The following is a 20,097-nucleotide window of genomic DNA, read 5'->3' as shown; positions in this document are numbered from 1 at the left end:
CCGACGAAATAGTTCACTAAGATTATCATTATTACCAAAGTTAGAATTAAAGTTAAACTTAGTTATGAAGGAAACAGTTTATTTATGGTTATAAGATTATGTTTCATCATATATCTTAACGTATATTGGATAATCTGAATTTTAAAAACAACTTGGCAACTGCGGAGGACCATCTAAACAGGCGTGACAAGGCCGACACCACTGCACATCATGTGGGTTTGATAATTTCGCGTTATACAGGCCTACACAGATCACATTGACAGCTTTGATACAGCCACCAATACTGCCGGAGTGAAGGAGCAAAATGACGACCACTCTGAGTTTACCTCAGATGGTAGATCTGGCTCTGGGAACACCAGAGGTAGGGTCGGTTAACTTCAACGTACTTCACACCCTTCTACATGCGATGCTCAAGAGATTGGACATCACGGATGTCAAAGCCGACATAAACAAAATCGACAAAGAATTTCTCTCGACCAGTTTAGAGAGAGATGTTGTTGACAACAAAGAAACGGAATCGGAGTCTGAAGGTGCAAAAGACTTTGGGAGTGAGAAGGACTCCGCCATATCTATCCCTCCCCAACGTTCACACTATCATCAGCTAGAAGCTAAACTAGCGAGGTTGGAACATCAAATAGATCAACTGAATTCTTTACCAACTAACTCGGATTTATTTGACCGAGCTAGAGGGAGTGGGGACAAACCAAGACCCGTGGCTGACATGTGGCAATATATGCAGTTGAACAGAAGAGTAGATGCAAATGAAGAAGGGATCGGAAAGGTGAGTTTGAAATAGAATTGGAAAGCTAGATTTCAGGTGGTTTTTTTTTATTTTAATTTTTATTTTTGGGAGGATATATATATGCCATCTGTCATAACATGATGATAATTAAGGCACAGGATACCATTCGAGACTGGCTGAGTAAAGTCCAGTACTAGTTGTATGTATTACATGTCGTTGTTTTATGCCATCTTTAATTAAGGTAGTGTCACACTTGGATGATAGGTCTAACGTATGAGAAATAATCACCCACATGCAGAGAAATGCAAGGGATTTGTAAGACTTACAATGTATTGGTCTGGATTTTGCAAGCAAGCGATGTATGTTTGCATCCATGCTTTTGGTGGGAGATGAAAGGTTTGAGCATGTTCAAAAACAATTTTATACACTAATTTTTGTGTTTGTTTTCATAAAGTGAAAAAAGGGATGATTTCATACACCCCAAAGTTGTGCGTATATTCAATTTTACATATGATACTCATATGTACCTCTTTATGCTTTGGTGTGGCAGAGCCTTTACATCTTAATATAGAGTCTATCAGCTAGCAACATTTATGTACAGAGTTTGAAATATTGTATTCATCTGTAATTTACAGGTCCATATTCTTTTCATAATATGCAAAGTTGGCCACCAGTTAAATACTGTAGTCTGTGATTTAGTCTCTTAATTCCACAGGTGAAATTAGACATAAAAGCATGTGATGATTATTAGCAATAATTACTTAATGTAAATGGAAAAAGTAAAAAAAAGTAGAAGAATGTGTTAAACGCAAACTACCACATTCCCTCACCTATAAACCCTACATTAATTTTAACAGTTAAAATGATATACTTTAATATAGTTAAAGGTGCTCTTCTGAAAAGGCATATTTATTCATTTTTATATTTTTTTATATACATTTTATATTTTACTTAGTTTATATTAATTTTTTTTACACTTACTGATCTTCATTATTTGCTATTGTAAAAAAGTTACAAAAGTTGAAGTTGCAGTCTGTAAAAATTGCTGCAGCATTTCTTAATCAATGTAAGCTGTCCTGGAGAGCTCAATTATTAATCTTTGAATGATCGGGTGAGTAGTTTTACTCAAGAAAGCAAGTTAAGCCAGGGTTTTACATTCAAAATAACAATGGCAGACCTTAAGAATAAACTTTTGATGTTTTCTCTCAACAACTCAGAACTAAAGCAGCATATTCATAACAAAAGTGCCAAATGTTTGTGGTCGCAGGGATTATTGTTCCACTGTGAAAATGCCAAACTTTCAGAATTGTGAAGATAATTGTTAAAACATTATGGTGATATTTGCCTTTTAAAACTGCAATTTTAAATTTTTTCAAAAGTTCCATTTTTCTTTTTAATAGGGGTGTTTTAATTTGATTTAAAATTGATGACATAATTAGTTTGATAATTAAGAGCAACAATTGATGTTTTTGATTAAAATCATATTTATTTTATACTTTTTCTAAAAGTCTGTTTTATATATGATATTGCTAGCCCTTTCTTTGGAATGGCATTTGTGTATATTTCAATTGGAAGTGGAAAAGTCAAACATTCCATATAACTAAATTTCACCAATATGATATTATTAATTTCAACAGGTGATTGTGTATATTATTAGTTTTTATATTTTCCCTGAAATGTTTGGAAATGATCATTTATAAAATCAGAATGAATGAATATTTGCTTTGTAAAAAAAGAGCAATATTGATGTAGTAAGCATTTTAAAGTCTAGCATGGTTACCTGAAAATGCTCATGAATAATTTGTAAAGAAACACACCTTTACTTTACACAGAGCACAAATGACTAATTGATCCTTGAAGCTGCTTGGTGGTGTTTGGGTTGTCTGTTTTTGCAAAAAAAAAAAAAAAAAGCCTTTACATTCTTTATTAACCCACTCATCGAAAGAAAAGTTTTCAATTTGTGACTGTTTGTTTTGCCTGTAGCATTTGTTAGGCATGTTTGACACTGACTAATATTAGACTGGAGAATCAAAAAAGAAATGAAGCAAAAGATTAACATTTTTTATTTCCCTTTTGCATCTGCTTTAGATGCAATTTAATCAAGAGTCACTTTGTCAAGATTTTCATTTGAAACTATATTTCTATTTGGTCCTAAGGTTTGGCAAATTTAATGGTAATAAGGGTGTCCTGGGAAGAAATCCCTCCCTTGTTTGCAAAAAGTTGAATGATCAGGTGATGTGGAATTTGACATATTAGGTGTATGTAAATATTTTAGACAAGTTCTTCAAGGGGGGTTGCTGAATAAGAATTCTCCAAAGTGGCTTACCTTTAGTGGATTATCAGTGGATTATGACGTCTGAGTCAGATAAGCAGACTAGTCGTAATAACCCTTTCACTGAAGCCACTTTATTACAAATCCTCCATTGACATAAGCATTCTTTACAATAGGTTTATTGCTTCTCTTAAAAAATGAAACTTTAATGCATCTACTTGACTGTAGCTATTTGGACATTTTGGCAGTTCTATTCAAATAATTTGCAAGGCAAGGGACCAGAATTACAAAAGAAACCAGACAAATTCATTTTAAGAATTACTTTCTGTGATGGAGTGAATGGTTGTCTGATATGTAGAACCAATTTAGCTGCTTTCACAAGGCTGAGTTGTCTTGCTCTTGCTAGTTTTTGTAGAAAAAAATTTGGTATTATTATATATATATGAATGGTGTATTAAGACTATTTTTCCCACGCGCATTTTTCAAAGAATTTTCAATTTTTTAAAACTGTTTACTGCTCATTGTTGAGTAAATTGATATACTTTCGAAAACCAGGTATAAGGAGGATTTTTTTTTAATTTCAAACAAAAATGTTTGATTTTTATTAATTCATTTTTGAAACAAGTGAAGTGATATATCATCATATAGTCTACTCTTAGTCTCTTACTAGAGCTCAACTGACACGATTTGTTTACTTGATCAAGAACAAATAAGAACTGTTTAGACAAGCTTTGGACTCATCTGTAGATTAAACAAAATACAGAGTGACTTTTGTTATATGTGTTTGATGGATGTTAAATATAAGAAATTATCAGACGTTCTTCTCTCTGAGAAATGGAACTTTTCACATCCACTCTGCATGACCTCCGACAAGCAATAAGCTATAGATCCATGTTGTACTGGTGATTGTTATTAGTTAATGCAGTGCAAATGTATTGATAAACAAACAGTTACAACTTAAATAATGTATTTAATAACAGAAACACAGCTGCAGTGCATTGACCATGAAATATTTAAGAACATTGTCAAAACATGGTTGCGAAAGTTTGTGGGATACAAACTGGGATTATGTTTTTATATATATGATATTATTAAAATAATAACTGATTTCAGTTAAATACATTAAAAGAAAATTAAATGGCACATGAGAACTTTTGTCACCCTATAAATGGAGATATTAAATAGGAAGTGTTTATAGGTCCACTTTTTGAGTTTATCTAAACCATCATGATTGTATTAAATTAAAAATGGCAAGGCATAATTCTTTAATTCACAATTTTCTATCTACAATCTTCATTTCATTTTATTTTGTTGTCAAATTCTTGCAATCAGAGAAAAGTTTGTACTGATGCTAATCTTTAATTACAAGTATATATTTCATCTTTTCAGCTTATGACCATTGTTGAAGACTTGATGAGAGAACTGCAGGAAATTCGAGATTTCCAGGCCAAGCTAAAGGAACAGCTAGATAATGTAAGCCATATTATTTCATTTAATCACCCCCCCCCCCCAAAAAAAAGGAGGAAAGAATGAACAATTTTTTTTCTGAGCTTGCCATTTGATTTATTTTGCTCAATTACTTTTATGACTTATTTTATTATATATCATAAAAGAAAAAGATAAGAACAATCTGCTTACAGCTTTAAAGAATGGTCCCCTAAAAAAGAAACCATAGGCTAACACTGGTACACCTAAACTTGTCTTTTGTTGGTAAAATTGTTGATGCTGTCTTTTAAATATGAAAGGAATATGGCAGACATGACATACTGGGGGATTTTTTTTCTTTGGAGCAGATAATTCACACATGCTTCTACTTTTTTGTCATAAATATGCTACCCTAGAAGATAAGATGGAAACTAATTAAGAAAATGAATGCATGAATGCCAGTGTAGATGAAGTGTGTAATTGTTAATTTATTTTTCCCTTGTAGTTGAACTTAGAAGATCTATTAAAAAGACTGAAAGACCTTGAAACTCTAACAGTAAGTATAATTGAAAACATGTCTGTGGGTAAAATATATAAAGATTGTATCCTTAAGAAAAAAGACAAATAGGTACATACATTTACTTTATCCTTTTTATTAATAAGTCAGTTGCAACTGTAAAAAAAGTTACGCAACCAAGCACTGAGATATAAAAATTAATAATTGCTTTTTATAATTTTTTTATAACCTAAACCTGCTGGAAAGTAATTAAAGTAAACTAAGAACTAATACTAATCTAAATTGACTTGCCAAACCTAATCTTATATACATATGTATGTAGCTTATTCTAACAAAATGTCCTTTTTGTTTATTAGAATGAACTTAATGACAAGTTCCTAATGCTGCCTCTGCCTGAAGAATTTGTAACTTGGGCGGGACTTGAAGATGCCTTGAATGGAGTCCGTAGGGACTTTGCCAACGCACAGCAACCTCAAGAGAGGATTGTCATAGAAATGTCTAGTCAAACAGAAGTGCCACAGACAGTAAGTAGAGACAATGGCTGATTTCAGTAGTTCAGTAGTGTAGTATCAGAAGAGAAACCTCACAAATTGGCAAAGTAATAGTGGATCAGGGGCTTCTCTCATGAAGCCCTTTAGGATATTAACATCTTGTTAGGGGATTTATTCACCAGGGCTTCATTTTATATGCACAGTAAGTTTAGCAAATGACAGTTTTATAACAAATGTTGCTGACAATGATTTAATGAAAATGACCCTTATATCATCATTGTCAGATTTTCAGATTATGATGTAGTCTTCTTTATCAAAACGTACCATATGCATATTATTAAGCTGAAAGTATGACAGAAAGAATAAGCTTAGCCTGTTTTAATGCGAGAGTTATTGCCCATTTAAGCATGAAACTTGGGTGTTTGCTGTATTTTACAAACAATATGTGAGATTCCTTAGAAGTTGTGTTGATGTTATTGTCCTTTATTACCTGTACGACTTGATGATGTCTACTTTATGCAAACACATGACCTATCACAATGAAAAATCATTGATTTTTAGCTGATATTGATTAGAGATAATGAAGCACACCAAAACAAGACTGAAAAGTTGTATACAACAAAAAAGTACAATAGACTGATTATCATAGTGGATTTGATTGTACTTGTATCCACCCAACGTGTGTTGCTATAGCTCCTTTTTCACTCCCCTTCATTTATTACCTGCAATCCTGCATTCAATTTTAGCCTGTACAATCAAGACCAACATCAGCAGCGAAATCTTTATCTCGACCAAACTCATCACGGCCTGCTTCAGCAGTAAGTCATTGGGAGAATCTGTTTTATTTTTTTTTTCTTTTCAGAGAGTCTTTTATATTCGAGCTGCATGTTTTATTTGTTTTTCAGATTTTGTTTCAGTTTGGGTAATTTTTGTATAGCATGATTATTTAGATGACTTACTGATTGGTTTAGCATTTGATCTAGTTTTATTGTACCACCAGCGTAGGCGCTGGCGGTACACATGGTTTTAGTCCCGACCCGTATGTTCCGCCGGCTCCTGCGGCTCCGCCGCCAAGTCACCGTTACCGCTTCTCCTCCTAGACGGTACGGGCCTCCATACCCATCTCTTGGATTTAGGTCACCTATAATCTCAACTCGTTCCACGTAAAATTTGGGCTTTGTCAGTATTGGGGTCTAGGTGTGGCACTCATTGCAATGCACCCTTGTCCAAAAATGGCAAAATTAAATGCTAATTATCTCCCCTACGGAAGGAATTATGGGAAAAATTTCTACAGACAGCTTTCCAAAAGTCATATGTGTAGATTTCAAATATGCCCTTGGATTTGACCTTTGACCTTTATTTCAAGGTCAAACGGGCCAAAATTTTCAAAAAAACAAAATTTTTGCCGAAAAAAAAATTATTTGCGGTCTTATTCAGCCACCACACAGACTTAACTAATAATATTAATGGAAAGTGTTACCCTTCGGGTCATCTTTCATCTCCGTGAATTTGGGGTCAATCGGTGCATTTTCACGGGAGTAGCAGCCATAAGATATCGAAACTGAAAACTGTCTCTAATTCGGGAACCGTTAATGCTAGACACCCATTCTTATTTGCATTTCGTAGAGCATGTAAAGCCCAACACTGGAGGTGGTCTCCGTTTTTTTGTATTCCATACGGTTTTCGAGTTACGCTGTATCAAAAAGTACATATTGGTGGTGAAAGCAAAATGTGCAGTACGGTAATGGATAATAAATTTTGAACTCCGGAAAAATAAAACATAAGGCTTGGCAAAGCAGACAACTTGTGGTCAAAAATGACATTATTTCATCAAATTTGAACATCTGGAACTTCAGAGCACCTCCCATTTCAAGAATTTTGACCAAAATGACCTTTTCTTTATTTTAATTAATTTTTTCTGTACAAAATTTATGGCACATTATGGTAACTCCAAAATTATAACATTTAGTCCCTTATATCTCCAAAACTGGCAGAGATAGGTCCATAGTTACTATTGAAGTTGAATAGGAAGTCATATACTGGCAATCTAAATGTGACCTTAAAATTGACCTTTGACCTACTTTTCACCATGAACTGAACTTTGCAAATTTTGCTTCCCTTTTATCTCCAAAACTGGCAGAGATAGGTCCATAGTTACTATTGAAGTTGAATAGGAAGTCATATACTGGCAATCTAAATGTGACCTTAAAATTGACCTTTGACCTACTTTTCACCATGAACTGAACTTTGCAAATTTTGCTTCCCTTTTATCTCCAAAACTGGCAGAGATAGGTCCATAGTCTCTGTTGAACTTGAATAGGAAGTCATATACTGGCAATCTACATGTGACCTTAAAATTGACCTTTGACCTATTTTTCACCATGAACTGAATTTTGCAAATTTTGATTCCCTTTTATCTCCAAAGTTACGGTGTATCAAAAAGTACATATTGGTGGTGAAAGCAAAATGTGCAGTACGGCAATGGATAATAAATTATGAAATCCGGAAAAATAAAACATAAGGCTTGGCAAAGCAGACAACTTGTGGTCAAAAATGACATTATTTCATCACATTTGAACATCTGGAACTTCAGAGCACCTCCCATTTCAAGAATTTTTACCAATATGACCTTTTCTTTATTTTTATTAATTTTCTGTGTAGGAAATTTATGGCACATTATGGTAACTCCAAAATTATACCATTTAGTCCCTTTTATCTCCAAAACTGGCAGAGATAGGTCCATAGTTACTATTGAAGTTGAATAGGAAGTCATATACTGGCAATCTAAATGTGACCTTAAAATTGACCTTTGACCTACTTTTCACCATGAACTGAACTTTGCAAATTTTGCTTCCCTTTTATCTCCAAAACTGGCAGAGATAGGTCCATAGTCTCTATTGAACTTGAATAGGAAGTCATATACTGGCAATCTACATGTGACCTTAAAATTGACTTTTGACCTACATTTCACCATGAACTGAACTTTGCAAATTTTGATTCCCTTTTATCTCCAAAACTGGCAGAGATAGGTCCATAGTCTCTATTGAAGTTGAATAGGAAGTCATATACTGGCAATCTTAAAGTGACCTTAAAATTGACCTTTGACCTACTTTTCACCATGAACTGAACTTTGCATATTTTGCTTCCCCTTTATCTCCAAAACTGGCAGAGATAGGTCCATAGTTACTATTGAACGTGAATAGGAAGTCATATACTGGCAATCTAAGTGTGACCTTGAAATTGACCTTTGACCTACTTATTATCATGAACTGAACTCTGCTAATTTCTTTCTCTTTTAACTCCAAACCTGGCAGAGATAGGCCCATAGTTACTATTGAAGTTGAATAGGAAGTCATATACTGGCAATTAACTGTGACCTTGGAATTGACCTTTGACCTACCTTACAATGAACTTAACTTTGATTGTACCATTTTTAGTTATATATATATTTTTTGCATATTTTGAAAATTCTTGTTGATTGCATTTTTACAGCTTGTCAAGCACAAGACTGGTGGCTGTGTTCCTTATTTTGTATATGTGGGGGGTCTATACGAATGCGCTTGCTCCAGCTGGTGGTACAATATTCGGAGGCGGTATCGCCTCTCTGATCCTCTAGTTTCATATATATTGATTCACTTCAGGGTGCATTTTGGCCTCTTTCTTAAATAACTGTATATTAAATGAGACAGCGTGACTGTACAATTTTCTACTTTTTTAAATGAATTTATAGTGTTAAAAAGTATTTGTGGTGCTCAGTTTCTGTTTTAAAATGAAACCCTATCATTAATCTCTTTAACATAAGGGCCATTTTAGAGCACTTTTCTTTTGTAATGTCTTTTTTCTCCAAGCCTGCTTTTACCCCTTTTAAAGTTTTTCCTCTTCAAGCTAATAAGTTCAAAAGAGTAACTTCACTGTTTAATTGGAATTGGAGAGTTAAAGATGCATACAAAGTCAATTTTTTGTCACAAAAACCAACCAAATGCCAGCATATAGTTTCAAGTAGTATAACTAAGAGAATTACCAAAAGGCATTGTTTAATTTTACTCGAAAATGATGTTTGAACAGATTTTTCTGCTGGCATTCTAAGCTGTATGTCACTGAAGTAGGTTAAATTTACAACCATAAATTTAAAGAAAGGAGCAGTCTAAAGGTCTTTTATGGCTGATCGAGTGATCTATTCAGTTTATCCCTTGGCATGTCGAATTTATTTGAGCCATATAAGAATCTAGTAGAAGTGGTTTACATGTGTTACTGGGAATCCACACTCCACCGATGCTCGGTTCGTATGTACCTTTAAAAAAGATATGGAATGAATAAGATATAATACTGAAGGCAAAATATGCAAAATGGCTTTTCTGTTTTAAGAACTGAATGATATAAACCTTCATTTATTTATTTATTTTTACAAATTATCAGAAATCAGCAAGGAGCATTAGTTCACCACATGTATCCAGACCTACATCAGCTAAAGTTGTAAGTGGTGTGATATTGTGTGTTTCTCAGGATTAAGATTTCACTTTTATTTTCATGACATTCTATTATATTTTTGTTTATTTTAGATGTTTTTTTTTTTTTTTCATGCAACATCTATCAGTATTAAGTGGCTTGCTGAAGACAATTTGAACATCTCTGTCTTTCTCTCTCTCTTTCTCTCTCTCTCTGATATGTATCTTTTTAAAAGCCATCAGTAATTTTTCTCATTTTGTTTATTTTCATCTAATATTGGAGAATGCAAGCGGAGTTTCGTTTACACAGTTTAATTTATAAAGAAGGCGATACAAATTTGACAAATATATTTGTTGCTCAGGCTAAACCAAGACCCAAAACGGCAATCCCAGCCCAGTCCAGACCTAGTTCTGCAGGCTCCAGTGCCTCGGAGTTTGATATGGTACCAATACTACTGGAGATGCATATATGATTCTTTTATTTCTCTGCATGAACTGCATGAGATTCTTATATTATCAATTTCATTTATTTATTATCCATATATTTTTAAGAAGCATTATAATATGAAAAATGTTATTCGAATCATTTATTTCAGGGTTTGATTTTGTGGTATTTTTTTAAGACATTATTTGTCAATTTTTACTTTTTACTTTTTTTTCTAAGTTTTGGAAGAGAATTTTTGCAGAAAATGTTCTGCTGAATTTTTTTTGTTTTGATACATAAATTTAGTTGTAAAAAGCATGATTCAGATTGGTTTGCATTTTGAAAAAAAGACAAAATCTACCTCCCTAGTGAGTATTGGCTGTTTAATTCTGAATCTGATACTTTGTTTTGGTCTTACTTTGAAGTTCAAATTATTTGCAGAAAAACAGTTAATTGACCTTGGCTGTTGAGATATTATTCATTAGATTAATCTGAATTAAAGGCTATGCCTAAATGCCTATTCTGTTGGCAGGAATTTGTACCAATACATACATTAGGGAAAAGATGTGTTTTCATACTGGCTAGACCATGTTTTTCTCACATTCTTCCATTTTTGTGTGGGAGTTTTCTTGTGGGAGTTTTCATTGAAGAGAAAGCTATAAATTGTTGTTACAGGATGAGCTGTTATCACTTTTATTTGTTTAACTAAATGAATAGTTTCTTTTTCTGAAATAATGCTGTGTGTTTATAGAGAAAGCAATGAATGCATTCTCATGTAAAATAAAACTCAGAGGGGGCCTCTCAGACTTCTTGTTACCATTGATTATCCATGCTTTTAGCAGTCATGGAATAAGTGTCCATGTTGACAGTCAATGTGTAAACATTTCATTTTTTATTCCAGGTAGCACTCTGCATAGAAATATATACTGAAAGTTAAGCAGTGTGTTTTAAGGTTTTTAAAATGGCTAATTTTAGTGTGTCAATGGAAATATCCAAGCCAAGGTAAATGTGAAACATAAAAATCAAGATGATTTGTCTCATCGTTCCAGGTTTCTCGCCCAGTGTCTGCCAGACCTATGTCTGCAGTTAGTTCAACAGGTCCGTCCCAAGATCTGGCAGATATCCTGGAGAAGTTGGGAACACTTGGAGAAAGACATGATAAGCTGGAAGACAGGGTAGACATTATTGAGGTAAGAACAGAGATAAATGTATTAAATATTGGTGATTAATACATGTGTAAGTCATGTGTTGACAATGAAATTTAAATCCTGTTCAGTGTCACATTTGATGTTACATCCTCACAGCAGAATTGGTTTTAATAACCCCATCGGTATAAAGCTGCAATCAGAATGGTATTATGAAAACATCATTTGTGTGTGTAAATATATTTGACTTAAATAACAATAACATTTATGACTGGCTGACAAGTTTTTCAAACTTTTTTTTTTTTTTTTTTTGCAATTTCAGGAAGAATTAAAAAAGAAAGCAGACAAAGATGCTTTAGCAGGTCTAAGTAAGTATCTTTTGAAGTACTTAAACTGTTTGCACTATTACACGTTATCCAATATGATCTTTCCTTTTATGAGATATTGTACATCAATTGTATCCAGTTTTGATAAGAATCAGGGCAAATGTCTGTGTTAATTGTATTGCTTGTAGGTGTAGAATGATATTTAAACTTACTTTTTATTATTACTTTTAAAGTGAAAACTGCTAAAGGAATAAGTAAGTTGAAACTGTGGTGTTCAAATCTTCTCACATGATATGCATTATTTTATTTTAAGGAATATTTGAGGTTTGGAATTAGAGTTCTTTAAATGATTATTTTTAACACTGACACTTGACTATTTTTTGTGTATTTAATTTTAGATTCGTGAATAAAATCTTTAACCTTAATTTTTTATTTCATGCATTAAAGTTTATTCTTTTCATTTTATTCCCACTGGGATAGTATGTCTTGTTTGATATTATAAGTGGAAACTATTTTAAAAAAACGAGCCTTATATGATCTTGTATGTGAGTACAAATTATGTGTAAATTTAATCACATTAAGATCATTTTTTGTTGCAAATATCATCATGTATCTGATTTAAGTAACACAGGAACACCATAACTTATGTGAGTGCTTTCATAAAATTGTGCCCTAAATATCAGAAACATGAAAAATAATGAATGTGTTGATTTATGCAGGTATTCCAGATGATCTCTTAGAAAAAATCCAAAACCTCAAGGATGAGCTGGATGCATTATACAAACTGAGAGAAAAGGTAATTTTTCATTCACTATCAAAATGGATATTTGCATTTGTTAAATTCCAGGTGGGAGTAAAAACCTGGGCTCTCTTGAAAAATGATAGAAATAGATTTTTTTAAAGCTATCGCTTGACACTTTGCATCTTGCTTTTATTTCTAAGCTTTCCTGTAATTCATCATCTTATATTTTCCAATTAATAAGATTTTAAATCTGTACATCGGTATATTTCCATCTTGTGCTTATTTTCAACTTTCTGTTAAATCTCAATACTAAATCTACCTGAATAGGTATGTGTGTCTTTCCTATCTGCTTGATATACTGTCTTCCTTCTCTTTTATTTCTTCTGCTAGCTTTTTGCAGCTGAATACAGATTAACAACATTAGAAAACTGTATACCTAAAGACACTATGCGTGAGAGCAAATTACATTTAGCACGTAGTGTAGAACATCTTGAGGAGAAGAGTATAAAAGACAGTAAGGATGTTGTGGATGCAGGGGAAAAAGAAGAAGATAAAAGTGTGAGGTCTGGAGCTTCTCTTCAAGCAATCAGATCCAGAAAACAGCTGATCAAAAAAGAACAGTTGGATGAGCTTTTGATGAAGATTGATAATCTTGAGGAAGAAGTCCACTTGCTGCAAAGTCTCATGGAGAAAGAAGAAAGTGAAGATCTTACATCTGATTTGGCACCCTCCTCTCCCTCACGACCTCTCTCAGCTCCAACCAGATCAGACCATTCACTAGATTTTACAGCCACTCCTGACAGCGGTTTCACATCACAATCAACTTTTGAATTACTGTCTCAGAACTTTACAAAGAAACTTGAAGAGCATGCAAGGCATCAGGACTCCTTAAAGCAAGGTCTTGCCCAGCAGTCCTCTGACATTAAAAATCTTGGGAAAAAATTGAACCACCTTGGAGGAGAAATTAATAAACAGTTGGCACATTTAAGACAGAAAGTAGAAAATGTTGAAAAAGAACTAAAGGATTTATTTAGCTATGTTGATGAGAGTTTACAGGCGCGTGGAGGAAGTAGTGACTCTGGAAATTTGGTCAGTTGTATACATGTCACATGTATAATCATATATGAAATGTTTGATTACTGAATCAGATGTTTGAGTACTGTCCCCACCCCCCTGCAGTTATACTAAGACAAAATATATAGAGAGTGTAACTGATTTCCTAAATAGAGTGATTGTTGTTTTTTTTTTAATTAATTTTCTGTATTTAAAAATGTACTTAACTTTCCTTTTATGAGTAAATTGCAAATTTAAAAGGTTTTGTCAACATTGTGCTATCAACTGTAGCTTTAATTCAGTTTTGAATAAAATTGTATTGGGAATGCTTTTGTAAATATCATTAAAACTTTTTGTTTGATTTTAGGACAGTGAAGCCATCACTAGAGCACAGAAAGCCATTTTAGATTTACAGGCTGAGGTGGAGAAGCTCAATGGCACAACAAATTTCCTCATGGATGAAAACACCAACAGACAGAAACAAATAGAGGTAATTTCCACAAGAACCATATTTTTAATGAGTATTGTTTTATTCTGTTATGGACACTCAGAAATAATATTAAAAACGCCAAGTTGAATTATAATTATTTTTCAAGATATTAAAACAGAACTGTAGAAAGAGTGCTTTGTGTTTGCTTCATATTTAGAAAAATTCTGACAAGCACTATTATAGAATTTAATCATGTGTAGCAACCTTGCATGACAGAAATGCCTGATAAACTTTTCAACACTTGATCAGCAACATCTTCTTTATATTGTAGAACATTTACTTGGTTACTAATCGCCTTGAGGAGACCAAGGCCGACAAAGAATATGTAGACACTGAAGTGGATGTGGTAAGTTAATCCAAGTGATATTGTATTTATTTATTTATTTATTTATTTATTTATTTATTTATTTATTTATTTATTTATTTATTTATTTATTTATGAAAAACCTTAATGAGTATTAGTTCAAATTAAGAGATCTTCAAACATATATATGTCTATCAATTATTGTGACCAATTCCAAGTCTTTTTTTTTTTTTTTTTGTTCAGTTGATGTAAAATGAAGACATTTATGGTAATAACTAATGCTCAGTTTGTTATAGAATGACTTTACAGCTATATGTTTTTCACATTTTTAGAAAGCAGACAAGAAATCAGTTGAAGGAAAAGTGAACAGGAGTCTGTTTGACAGCACATGTGCCGAGTTGAACAAGATGATCAATGATCTCTTAGAGAAACTGGCAGCTTATGTAAGTACTGTGGTAATTTTATTTGAAGCCTTTTCAATGATGTATTACATATTTAGTTTTGGTTTTGGTATTTAACCATGCTAGCCATTCTGTTTTGTATGTTTTATATAGCAATTGATTAACTTGTACAAGTTACCTTCTTTATGAAGATAAATGATGCTCCTGGCTTTCCATAACTGATTTGAATTTGACATTTATGAATCATGTGACTTCAGGAGGAAGCTTGGAAGAAGGCCCATGGTACCCTCAGTGATGATGTGGAGGGCAAGCTGGACCGCATGGAGCTGGATGCCCTCAAAGATTACATAGATGCCAAGCTCAAGGCACTGAATAAGAAGATGAATGCCACACAGGCACATGACATGGTCTCTCAGTTTGGAATATCTGACGATGATGCTGCTGGAATAAGAAAGTGAGTAGCAGTCTTTGTTCAGGGGGAGAGAATCTTGTATTTCAACTTTCAGGTTTTTATGGAAGTATCAAGAATTTTGGTTCATGTATTATATCAAAATAGACTTTTAAAGACTTTTAAAATGTTTACTTACTGTACATGAATCAAAAATGTAAGGACTGTCAGTTGTAAACTAATCATTTAGTAAAAACCTCAGGTGGGGGTGAAAACATGGGCTTTCTTAATGTAGCTTTTTCAAACTGTGGCAGTGTATATAAGTTTTAAAGCAAAATGCACCCTTACTATTAAATGATATTTTATACTTCTCACATGAACATTTGACAATATACAAATATTTGACACAATACAAAATATATTCCAGACAACTTGTTACCAGATTCCACTGCATAAGCTGTGATAGACCAGTGGACATGAACCCTGCACAGTATGTTTTTTGTTTAAGTCATCTTGTAAACATAGTAGCTTACTTTTTTAATAGTTTAAAAAGGAAAACAAATACTGAAATTTAATGAGTAACCCATTATACATGTACATGTATATAATTTGAGCATTAAACCTTGGTTTTTATTTTTCATTCTTTTCTTTTTGTACAAAAAGTAAATAATGATCAATTTGACAAGTGTAACCAGGAGATAAATGAATTCCAATATGATCATTTTCCTTTTTTTTTTTTTTTCAATTTAAAAGCATTCCATTTTATTTTCAGAATAAAAATCAATACGTAAATTCCATCTTGTTTCAGGCCTATACCATCCCTGCCAGCACCAGGTGCTCTACCTCCTACACGGTCCCCAAGACCCTATACAACATTTGAACTGGAGCAAATAAGGCAACATGCTAAAAGGTACATATATCCTGTGTGATTTTGTCAATTATGCAGCGTCTCTATAACTAGGGTGTACCCTTATATTGATGTTGATATTTTATGTTGAATACAACTGTTTATAGAATTGTATGCAAGCTTATTATTAATTATTTCAGGCTTTACCTCTGCTTTGGTATTTTACATATAATATGTCATTTTATTGTACAGCTTGTAGATATTATGCAATTTAGTTTAATGAGATACATGTACTGTGGTCATTACTCACAAGATCCTTGTCTCTTTTATTTCATTATTACTTTTTTTCTTCAAAATAATTAAATTTTAATTTCTAATGAAAACAAATTTTTTGCTGCAAACCCTTTCTCAGGAATTAGTAACTAAAAACTGTTATAAAAATATTATAAATTAATTTTGCTCAACTTATGTGAGTGATTACCATATGTGCATTTGACTTAAAATAGATGAAGTTAGAACTGTTCTGCTGGCTTATTTTTGACTGTGTTTTACCATTACTAGCCCTAGAATTTTTAGACGCAATTTTTTTATCAGATTCTTTGTACTTATCCACATATTTCAGCTTGGGAAATGGGAAGGTCTATTATAACAACAGGTAACTGCATGCCACGTGTCTGGTAGATGGTGGTTGGGATCAGTTTGGTTATTTGCCCTTTGTTTTTGTTTTTATTTGAATCATCCTGGCATGTTTTTTTCCTTTTAAAATAATCTTTGAAAATGTTATGTCTAACTTTGTGTTAAGAGACCTATTGTGCATGGTGGTGAAAAAAAGTGTTAATTGTGATCATCTTTTCCAAATATTTGTGAAAATCTAAATTGCATGATTCCAATGTGACAAACCACATTTCCCTTCTTATAATGAACAACCATGATTACAATAATAATTACAACCTGCAGCCAGCTTCTGTCGTTAATTGCATGTTACCTGAGATACTATCTCAACTCCAGCCATATACAGAAACTGTTTCTTCCTCAAAATAACTTGTTTACCACAAACGTGTATAATTCCCAAGAACCTGACTACCTATTGCACTTGTTGAAACATTCAGCTAACAGAACATTCTTTGATTCTTTTTCTTTTATTCTTATTATTTTCATTGTTCTCTTTCCTTTGCATTTTGCTTCATCTGCCTGCTTTCCAGACCTTACTTTTCTGGTAGAAATACTACCAACTTTGAACGTGCCTTGGCTCAGCGACATCTTGCACAATTGCGAAAGCATGATCTGCGTTCTTTTAAAGTTCACTTTGGAAAACCCCTCCTTCCTGAGACTACTAGAATTTACTATTCTTAGTAAGCCTACTTTCTTTTTTTTTTTTACCTTAACTAAGCAATATGATAAGAAATGGACTCAGAGCAGAAGCATACTATAATGAACAAAGTTACATATTTCTTTTCTTTTGACTATAGTGCATTGTACTGAACTAAATTATTCTTCAATACAAGAGTTGGACTAATGTTGATGTGTATTTTGGAGAGGCTTCTTGTTTGTTTATTTTATTTTGTTGCCATGCACCCTGAGTTACAAGTGTCTACTGGAAACTCTGCTCTACAGCCACTACCACGTAGCTGGTTACAGAACTCAGCTTTCAATAGTCTGATACTCAGGGTGAATTGACGGTTTTGGATGCATTTCCAGCCGTATTGGAACACTTTAAACCTATTGTGCTATTTAAAGTAAAACCCATTCTGTCTCCTCCAGTATGATGGGACCTGATGGGGTGGACTACTACGCCACGACGCGTTCCTGCGGTGGCAACCATACTACCACATTCCCACACAGGCGTATGACCAGGATCACCAACACTAAGGACATCTACAGGGAGGAGGAGATACCAGCAGCGTATCTCGCACTTTCAAGGTAAACACAATGAGTCAGTTTTCTCAAAGGATGGATTTAACAGAGATTAAATTTTAGTTGCCTGTGCACAGACTCCCAAAACATCCATTATAATAAGATATTGAAAAATGCTAAACTCCCTCTTTGTCTGTTTCATATGTGCTTTTATTTGTAGAAATTTCAGTTATCATTTTCATGTACCATATTACCATCTGTTCTGTCTTGACAGTCAGTAGAACAACAATAAGTAAATTATTGGGAATCTTAGTAAAATTTTTTCTACTCTGATTCACATGGAAACGTTTTCAATATTATGTGTATGCATCACTTCATTTTCTAGAGAGGAGAGAGATATCAAGGGGTCAGATGGACATGTTTACAGAGGCAGGCTGGACCCCAGGAGCCAAATAGAGGCCAGGCTACCAACACATTTACAGGCACAAGAGGTGAGAATCATACAGATTCAGTTGTGGCACATCCTCAAATGTTTTAATACTACTAGCACTGCAACTGTTATTGTCATATTGTAACAGTATTTGTTAAAATGGTCCTCGCACATTTATATTTTCTCCCTTCTTTCTAGACTGCCCCTGCTGCCCCCGCTGCACCATCACGTAAGATGCAAACCAGCCCACCCGGTCGTAACCCACGCACGGTGCGTCCTCCCCCAAGCTCTGCGGCATCTAGTCGCAGGCCGCAGTCCTCTGGTTCTGGAGGTGGTGAACGTCCAACAACCGCACGTCCTTCTTCGCGCCCAACCTCGGCACATCCAGGGTCTTCTCGCCCTCAGTCCGCGCACACACCACAACCTCACCCAACACCCCAACCCCCAGAGGAAGCACCACACCAGCCATCACCACCTCCCCCTCAGATACCAACTGAAGCCTTTGCAGAAGCCCCAGCAGAGCAGCCAGCTGAGGCACAGCAACCACAGTCCACTGAACAAAATGTTCCAGTTCCTGAGCAGCCTGCAGAAGAGGCAGAGGAAATTCCCAAGGAATAAAAGGACATTGGTTTTGTTTTTTAATGTTGGAAAATGACATGTTACATTGTTCTAAAGCCTGCTTGGTCAGGAGTGTCCTTTTATGAATACAATTATGTCATGCTCATGAATTTTTTGGATATATATTAAAGTTCAGTCTTACATTTTCTCTAAATGTTGCTGTAAATTGACAAATGTGGCTGCTGTGCAGTGGATTTGGAAACTTGGAAACATTTACTATTTAAAATGTTTTAATGGGATTGGTTTGTCAAGTCACTTAACTGTTAGACAATCGACTGAACTTCTGCTCAAGTCAAAAATGAGCTTTGAACCAAAAAATGTAAATGTTAACTGCACTGTACATAAAGCACTCAAAACACAGATCATCCTTTTGGTTGATTTGTAATTCTATTGTCTACTTGATTTCCTTGCATATGTTCCTTTTTTCACTTTTTTTAATGCAAGATGATGGCCATGTGTAAATTTGAGTTTATAAATATGATAGGAACTGTCAATTTGATGCTTTTGTAGTAAAACATTAGTATTGAAAATTAGGTGTTCCAGTTTGAAACACAGGGCATAATATATTAGATATGCACAAGTGCAATGTTCCAGTTACAAACAGCATTACTTTCATTGGACTGAGAAAACTACATTTTTTGATTTCAGATTTTAAGACATGATTTTGTATTGAACAGAAAAGCATAAATGTAGCGATGAAGTGAATTTTTTGCAAATGCTTGAAGAAATTGTGATTCTGATATCTTATTTAAATTGTTCACTCGTGTTGTGATCACAGCTCACAAGTTAAAACAAATACAAATTGATCCAATCCATCCAACAGTTCTGCATTCTACAGTGAGAATCAAAGTAGTATAATTTGTGCCACAGTATTCTACGCATTTGTTTCTTCCTTTATTATTAAAGTTGCACTGTGATATGAAACTTAATGGGCCTAGGTGTAGGTTTGTGATCTTTATACCTAGTGAATTTGAAATGACTGATGATCAAAATAAATATCTTTCTTACTCAACAAAAATACATGTTCAATTTTCTTGTATATGTATACTAATGCTCCTTTGTTAATGTGACAGGCTGAAATAACAGCAGCCGATGCATGTTCTTAAGATTTCACCCAATCCAATTACCCCACCCACTTAAAAACACAGCAACACAACTTGCATCATACAAATGGCTAACACAC

At 33.8% G+C, this 20,097-nt stretch overlaps 1 protein-coding gene across 6 annotated transcripts; it reads left to right on the top strand.

The window, feature by feature from the left end:
• Window position 1: 1 nt before the first annotated feature.
• Window positions 2-19,932, top strand: LOC106176902 (uncharacterized). 6 transcript variants are annotated; one of them, XM_087005328.1, is made up of 19 exons: window positions 2-781; window positions 4,404-4,487; window positions 4,945-4,995; window positions 5,313-5,480; window positions 11,366-11,506; window positions 11,784-11,829; window positions 12,021-12,041; window positions 12,507-12,583; window positions 12,920-13,618; window positions 13,950-14,072; window positions 14,344-14,418; window positions 14,709-14,819; window positions 15,035-15,231; window positions 15,593-15,655; window positions 15,974-16,075; window positions 17,215-17,364; window positions 17,774-17,932; window positions 18,252-18,357; window positions 18,495-19,932. In XM_087005328.1, the coding sequence occupies exons 1-19, from the start codon at window positions 305-307 to the stop codon at window positions 18,912-18,914; spliced, it is 3,270 nt and encodes a 1,089-aa protein (XP_086861454.1). In that variant the 5' UTR covers window positions 2-304; the 3' UTR covers window positions 18,915-19,932. The 6 variants fall into 6 exon arrangements, with proteins under 6 accessions (XP_086861454.1, XP_086861455.1, XP_086861456.1 ...); XM_087005330.1 differs by lacking the exon at window positions 17,215-17,364 and adding an exon at window positions 16,635-16,667 and having other exon boundaries at window positions 9-781; XM_087005329.1 differs by lacking the exon at window positions 12,021-12,041 and having other exon boundaries at window positions 5-781.
• The last annotated feature ends 165 nt before the right edge of the window (window positions 19,933-20,097 follow it).

This window comes from Lingula anatina, chromosome 2 (genome assembly GCF_051362555.1).
Source record: "Lingula anatina isolate TDL-2025a chromosome 2, LinAna3.0, whole genome shotgun sequence".
In the NCBI taxonomy this organism is placed as follows: domain Eukaryota; kingdom Metazoa; phylum Brachiopoda; class Lingulata; order Lingulida; family Lingulidae; genus Lingula; species Lingula anatina.
The sequence above is the reverse complement of the archived record's forward strand: the minus strand, read 5'-3'. Positions and strand labels throughout refer to the sequence as shown.